The sequence below is a fragment of the Peromyscus eremicus genome, chromosome 5, assembly GCF_949786415.1.
Source record: "Peromyscus eremicus chromosome 5, PerEre_H2_v1, whole genome shotgun sequence".
Taxonomy (NCBI): Eukaryota; Metazoa; Chordata; class Mammalia; order Rodentia; family Cricetidae; genus Peromyscus; species Peromyscus eremicus.
This window is the reverse complement of record NC_081420.1, coordinates 74,065,822-74,073,592: the sequence shown is the minus strand read 5'-3', so window position 1 is coordinate 74,073,592 and position 7,771 is coordinate 74,065,822. Positions and strand designations below refer to the sequence as shown.

Here is a 7,771-nt window from a genome sequence, read left to right as displayed (position 1 = left end):
CGAGTTCAATTCCCAGCAACCACATGGTGTCTCACAACCACCCATAATGAAATCTGGTGCCCTCTTCTGGCCTGCAAGGACACATGTAGGCAGAACACTGTATACATAATAAATAAATCTAAAAAAAAAAAAGAAACAGCCTACCTACAAAGGCTGTCTGAAAGTTAAACAAGATAACACGTGGGAACACTTGCTAGTTTATATTCAAAGGTTAGAAGGGCAGACAGAAGTGTCACAGCATTCTAGTATGTATTGGTTATAAAATGAACAGGATTAAACAAAACACTAATAATTTACCAAAGCAAATCATCATACTGCATTAAGCCAGAGAATAACTCTACATTCACAGTGATCAAAATGTTATTTCAAAGGGAAAGAACAGAATACGGATAAGCTATTTGTAAACTCCTGTAAAAGACGTTATATTAATGATTTAAAGTCTTTGTAGTGCATTGATACATGAGAGAGAGAGAGAGAGAGAGAGAGAGAGAGAGAGAGAGAGAGAGAGGGAGAGAGAGAGAGAGACAACTGTGGGAGTTGGTTCTCTCCCTACAAAACATGGGACTTGGGAATCCAACTTAGCTGCTGAGTCACCTTAGAGTCAGAATTGACTTTTTAAAAACGTTTGAGAATTTGCTTACATTTTTTTTTTTTTTTTGGCAATAAAACATAAAAAGCACCCTTCCTCCCCCACCCTCTTACCTTCTTGTAGTTGATCCACTTTGCCTCCAAGCACCGGTGGGCAGTGAGACTGACAGGTGACCTCTCTGAGCCACTAAGGCCACACTGGAGTTCTTGCCTGGGACTCAAGGGAGGAAGGGGGCTGAACAGAACTCAATGATCCCATTTCCACTTACTCAGTGGAACCTCAATAGAACTTACCTGAACTTTTTTCTTCCTTTGCTTGTCAGTAAATAAGGAGAAAATATTAAAAATACTTGAATTCATCACAAGTATTTTGTCTACTTTTCAATGTAACATTTCTTGACAATTAGTTATCAAGTTCCGACTTAATTTAATATTTATAAATTTGGAAAACTTAACAAGTTATCAAAACAAGGGCCTTGTTTTTTGGCCATGAATGTACAACAATATATGCTTTGCCATTATCCTCATGAGGAAGGAAGGCAAAATAATAAAGACAGCAGAAGTCATTAGAAGTCAGTCCAGTAGATTTTTTTGAACTTTTTAAGATACAAGAAAAGGTGCAATCAAATCAACTAATCATTAAATAAATTTAAATATAAACCACATGAGAATGTAAATTAAGTAGTTTATTTGTTCAGCATATTATCATTGTGGGTTTAAGGCCTTATCTGTTAGAGATATAAATTGAGTATAAACATGAAAGTATTTGTACTATGTATGTTTTAACTACTCTGGTTTAAAAAAGCAATGTGATATAGGGATGGCAGATGGATAATATGGTAGACCAGAGTATTTTCATGCCCCTGTTGTCTACGATTAACAAATTAATGAGATTTCATGTCCCCATACCAGGTGTCTGGTGTCACGAGCCAGTGCTGAGGGACACTGCTGTCAACTTACTATGGGGAGTTGTCTGCACTGGGGAGGGGGTGGTGACAGGCAGGGAGAGCTAGAAGGAATACATTGTGACTAGAGTCTCCTACAACTCTTGGAGACCAGCAACAGCCATTATGTCAGAGTTGATGCATCACGAAAAGTGAATCAGGATGAGCAGTTCCTGCTCTGCCAGGTTCGAAGTCACTACACAGTAGCCACCACTGCGTTTCTTGGTACAACACATCACCAAAACTACTGACAGAATTACATCTTCAATACGCAAAAACTGCTGATGGCATTTAGCTCAAATTCACAAAAGAGCATTTTTTACACCAGATGCAACTTTACATATTCAAAAACAATAACCTAGAAGTCTTAACTGAAGGTTAAACAGGAGCCCAAGTGAACTTCATCACCAAGATGAAATGCTGTTGGCTGCTTTCAGACATTTACAAATGTCTTGTTTTCTGTCCAACCTGATATTCCATCCACATAGAAAAAGGCATTCGGTTTCTTTATTTTTTTTATTTGACAAGCAGCAACATCATGTTTGTCATTTGAATGTAGATACAATTATTAGGTTATCTGTCATATTACAATATTTAAGTTTTTATTTTATGTCCTTTAAGATACATTTAAAAAAAAAAAACACATCAACTGCAAACGTGAAGGGGAGAAAGCATGGTACCCAACCAAATCCCACATTTCAGCAATACTTCACTCATTCTTTTAATAAAGTTTTAAGAAATGTCATAATGACATGAGCTTGAAATATCTCTAGGCATTTTCTTTGACGCTCATGACGTGGCACTGGTGATGTTGTAAACAGCAGAAACACAGGGGCTGCCAAATGACCAGAGTATGGAGGCACAGGCCTGCTTTTCCCCACAGGAGCACACCAAATGGTGATGGCAATGACCTCACACCCACACCAGGAGAGGGTGTCACGCGACGTAACTGTATTCATCTGCAGATGCTTGGCTGCGCTCAATGTACTGCTTGTCTATCAGAACTTCTATGCACTTCTTAATCATGCTGATACTGGGATTGAACCTGGCTCTTGACTGGCTTATTACCTGTGAGAGAGACAGGGAGTCAAATCATTTCTAGTTAGTAAGCATCAGCATCCACTTCCAGCCCATTAGTTGTAGGGAACATCACTCTGGAGATTTCAACAGACCTCCCTAAAGGAAAAGGGTGCGTAAATGTTAAACCGAAAAAAGGTTCTGTAACAGACAGACCTGATGTAGCAAATAACACATCATATGCAACACTCACTTTAACACAGAACAAAGCAGTGCACAGGGAGACCACTAACCAGAGCTATCAGTGTTTACATGAGGAGAAAATTAAGTTTGTATGCAAACTAAAGGAAAAACCCAATGCTTGCATTATCGAGGAATTAAAGTGCAGAATATAAGATGCACCAAAATAGTAAAACTTATGCATAAGCAAAATTACCAACGTTGTCATCTACCTACATATTCAACATGCCGCTCAGACTATTTAATGCTAACTCTACTTTAATTCTGGTACATATTCTTCTACCACAAACCTTTCTTTCATCAAGTTAGGATCTTTGCACTGCAGAGCAGACTTAGGGTGTTTTGTCCCACACAAATATCTCTGTATAAAAGGAATGAACAAACATTCGAACACTTACTGAAGTGTTCCCTTTTTCCAGATGGACAGGCGATTTCGCACAGTTTTGCACAAAATTTGGCAAGTCTAGGATCTCTAAGTTCAAAACAGAGCAATGCTGGCTCCACCACTGAAACGGTGAGAACTCTTTAGAACTGACCTTTCTTCACGCCATTTGGTCAGTACGAGTTGTCTCCACCTTAACAAGGTGCACTACAAAACCCCGCGGACCCCCTACCTCTTGAATGAGGGCGTTGTGCCGAAGCACTTTGCGCGCTTTCATGATGCGGACGATAGCAGCTTGGAGATACATTTTCCGGTCCTCGTCTACAGCGCTTCTAGTCTGTTCCAGTTCCTGTTTTTGTGGAAAACAAGGGTGACCCACAAATAGGACACTGTCACAGAGTGCTTTAATTTCTCTAGTGGATTTTTTAAACTCTAGTTACTAATTACAGCTCAGCGGTCAAGAGCATTTGCTGCTTTCACAGAAGACCCAGGCTTTCACACAGCATTCACACAGCATTCACACAAGTCCCTCTCTTCTGGACTCCTCTTGCCTCAGGCATGAATGAGGTGGACATACACTCAGACATACAAAATAAAAAAAGTCTTAAAAAACAAATTATACACTCAGAGAGCTGGGGAATTTGGGCAGTTGGTAAAGTGCTTGTTATACACACTACAGAGCATGGAAGAGCTGATTCTATCTTCAGCGCCCACGTAAGAAACCAGGTACAGTGGCGTGTGTGTGTGTGTGTGTGTGTGTGTGTGTGTGTGTGCGCGCGTGCGTGCGTGCGTGTACTGCCACTGTAAGTCAGTCAGCCTAGACTACTTGGCCATTCTAGACCAGTGAGAAAAATGCTATCTCAGATTAAAAAAGAAAGGAAGGAAGGAAGGGTAGGTGGATGAATGGTTCAAAGAAACCACACCCGAGACTGACCTTCGGCTGTCAAACATGCATGAAAACATACACTGCCTCACACAAACTAGGAAAGAAAAAGCAACAAGAAAACATACAGTAGGGCTGAGCCGCCATCACAAACACCCTATAACACCTACAGTGGGTTATACATAAACTGGTAGGATAAAGCTAGGCAACTTTTGAAATGTACACTATTCTAAACTATCCTGGAATATAAATAAGCAATAAAAAGGACTTGAGTTACACAGAACAGAATTTAAGACTGTTGTCTTGTCAGCTAGCACCTGTGCCGAGATGCTTTCAGATGAAGTTGCAGCAAGTGCAGTGATTAGCTCCAAGTGCACAAACTAGAGAGGACAGGGCTGGGTGGGGGTGGGGCTCCTTTGGCTCATGCGGAGCAGACAGGGAAGACAGGACAGAACAGGGTGATCACCAGTGAGACACAAGGGCTTGAGGTGCAGAGGACCAGGGATTGCCCAGCAGCCGTAAGAACAAATCCCTTAGACTGTTGTTCACTCTATAGGAAATGAGACCTTGGTCACACTAGGGTTCAAAACTCATGGCAATTAATCTGTGTGTCTCCCCCATGGAGAAGTTCCTCCAGAGGGCCTGATATCTTATCTACTTCCTATCCCAGAGCCCAGAAGGCAGTCAGGAAAGTCTAAATGAAGCCCAGTGACCACTGCTGAATTCAAACACTCAAAAGCCAAGCACACTGCTTCACCTGAGAGTCTCATCCCCACCCCTACCAGCTCCACGGAGACAAACTCTGCGGGCAAGCTGTGCATCCACACTCATGTTTGATAAGCAGTTTTCTCATTTTTTTTTTTACAAAAATGAATTTCAAACTTGAAATTCTATCACTTCAAGGAAGGCATGTTTAAAGAGAAGGTAAAGAAAAACTAACCTTCCTAACCCTCCTGCCCTCCCTTCTTTCAGTTTCCTTTAGAGACTCCCACGCTAGGCAGGCCCTCTACCTTTAAGCCACACTCACAAGCCCAAACTATAATGTTTTAAGACAAAATACTGGGCTGGGGACATAGCTCAGTGTCAGAGCATTCACATAGCATGTTTGAAGTCTTGACTCAATACCTATATTCATTCATTCATTTATTCATTCACTCATTCATATACTCTCTCCCTTACCCACCCACCACCCTCACCTCATACAATTAATGTTTGCTAAGAAAGAAGCATTTTGCTCAGTAGTGTAGACACTAGTAAGTTGCCCAAGTTCCTTTAAGGAATCCTTATTAAACTTATGGAGTCAATACAGATAAAAACAAAGAGGGCCGATTGGGAAGAGGGTATCTGCAGAGTGATAGGGGATGAGAGAGAAATACATTGTATACACAAATGAAAATATCACAACAAAACCTACCACTATTTATAGCTGACATGTGCTAATTAATGAGTAGATAACTCAACTGGAGCTCCTTGAATAAGCTGCCTATTTTTCAAACACTAACATACTGGCAGGCACTTAATTCTAAGGCCAACAAGTGCAAGAATAAACCAGAAAAGCTTTATCATAGTATTGACTTTAGAGTGCAAAGGTTTGCTTCGTCTTGGTATACAATGGACTCACTCAATCCCCTGCTGAACTATTTCTAAGAGAACTGACATTCAAACAAGCACTTACTTGTGGTGTGTCCTTCTGCATTGACGTAGTAATTTTAAATTTTGTTCTCTTACTGCTGAAGCTCATATTTAATGAAAATGAAGATTCTGCATCAATATCTTCCTGTATTTAAAACAAAAACTTGTTTCTAACTTCACATTTACCAGAATTTGAATCAGTTTCTATTTAAGCAGTAGCTATTTCCAGGCCCAGCCATTACATATCCTATCTACCTCTGTATACTAAAAAGGCTGCAGTAACCACACTGCTGGCAATTGAGCCAACTCCAGAGGACGCTGTCCTCCCAAGGCTCGGCTGCATCCAGCTGAACCCCCAATAGGACTTTGTTCATTTGTGGAAAAACCAGTGGCCTCTTCTCATGATAAAGTTGCTAAGCTAATTTACAGAGTCACATGGATGACACCACAACCTTAAAACTGCCAATATCCCATAGAAGAACCTTCATCTGCTAGAGCTTGAAGCCCCCTGGGAATGTTACCTTTTCTGAATCATGGTTAATCATTTTTACATCAAGTAATGATTTGATTGTTTTGGTCAGCTCCTTTTCATTCATCTGAGTGCTGTCTTGAAGTTCTTTGTAGCTGACAGTTTCACTGTTGTTAAAAGCAAGAAGAACTGCCATTTGGTAGGTCGTAACCATAGCTACATATGGTTTTCCCAAATAGTTCATTTTAACTTCACCTACAATTAAAACAAAAATTGACAGCATACTGATCATCCAAACTGTTTTCATTTCAAAGCTGTCATATTAATATTTTGGATTGTTTTTCCCTAAAAAAGTAAACCAAAGACATCTTAAAGCTACCATGAAGGCATTCCAAAGTTCTTGTTTGTAGGACATGGGGCTGCCATGTGGGAGTACTGAGTATGTGTAGTATACAGTAAAAGCTGACCTATTACAACGTTGTCAGCACTGAAGCATAAACAGCAACAAGAAAGCTAAGGCAGAACAGAGGGGAGACAGACACAACTGAGTGGAAGAAGGAAAGGGAAAGGGGGCGGGGAGAGAGAGGGGGGGAAGAGGGGGGGAGAGAGGGAGAGAGAGAGAGAGAGAGAGAGAGAGAGAGAGAGAGAGAGAGAGAGAGAGAGAGAGAGGAGAGAGACCACCAGGAACTACCACTAACTGCTTGCGTGTTCTCTAAGTCTGATGGCCCGAGTTCAACCCTGGTATCTACACTGTGGAAGAAGAGAATCGAGTCCCAAAGTTTTCCTCTGATGTCCCCATGCCAGATGTGGCATGCCTGGGCGTACTTCACAAACACACAAACACAGATACAGATCAAGATGGCCTCAAACTCACAGAGATTCAGTGAATTCTGCCTCCCAAGTTATGGAATTAAAAGTGTCAGCATCCACCACGGGCAATTTTTCAAAAGTTAAAAAAACAAAACAAAACAAAAAAACCCAAAAAACCCAGACAGGTGGTGGTGGTGGTGGCGCACACCTTTAACCCCAGCACTCGGGAGGCAGAGGCAGGTAGATTGCCAAGTTCGAGGCCAGCCTGGTCTACAGAGTGAGTTCCAGGACAGCCAGGGCTACACAGGAAAACCCTGTCTCAAAAATAAAATAAAAGGACCTGAGTTGGAATCCCTAGAACCCACAGAAAGCTAGGCCCAGGGCACACATCTGTACTGTCAATGACAAGCACGGGCGAGCTTGCTGGGTAGCTCTAACTGAACTAGTGAGCTACAGGTCCAATAAGAGGTAATGTCTCAAAAAATAAGGGGGAGGAAGTCAGCCAATGTTGACCCTGATCTCCATACTCACCCAGAAGGTGAGCACATTCATGTGTATACCCATGCATAACTTAAACACAAATTAATCAATTAAAATAATTTGAGAATAAGGGACTACCAGTGATCAGCCCTAAATGGACATCTGTACCCCTTCCAAGGTTCAAGGACACTGTAGCAGAAGGGATAGGAAGAACTGGAGGTTGGGAAAGAGTGCTTCTGGATGTGACATGTACCTCTGACCTCGCAGCAGCTACCTGTTACAGACTTTCAAGGCTGGTCTGATCAGCATCCCCAGTGGATTATGTT

General features: G+C 41.5%; 1 protein-coding gene across 3 annotated transcripts in view; it reads right to left on the bottom strand.

Annotated features, from left to right (window-relative positions):
* Nucleotides 1–2,029: 2,029 nt before the first annotated feature.
* Nucleotides 2,030–7,771, bottom strand: part of Cul2 (cullin 2) — a 41,096-nt gene continuing 35,354 nt past the window's right edge. For all 3 annotated transcript variants that reach the window (XM_059263718.1, XM_059263717.1, XM_059263719.1), the window contains exons 18-21: nucleotides 6,208–6,410; nucleotides 5,730–5,831; nucleotides 3,404–3,520; nucleotides 2,030–2,600 (exon numbers count right to left, since the gene is read on the bottom strand). In XM_059263718.1, coding sequence (XP_059119701.1) covers nucleotides 2,469–2,600; nucleotides 3,404–3,520; nucleotides 5,730–5,831; nucleotides 6,208–6,410 — 554 coding nt within the window. In that variant the 3' untranslated portion in view covers nucleotides 2,030–2,468. The remainder of the gene's footprint in view (nucleotides 2,601–3,403; nucleotides 3,521–5,729; nucleotides 5,832–6,207; nucleotides 6,411–7,771) is intronic.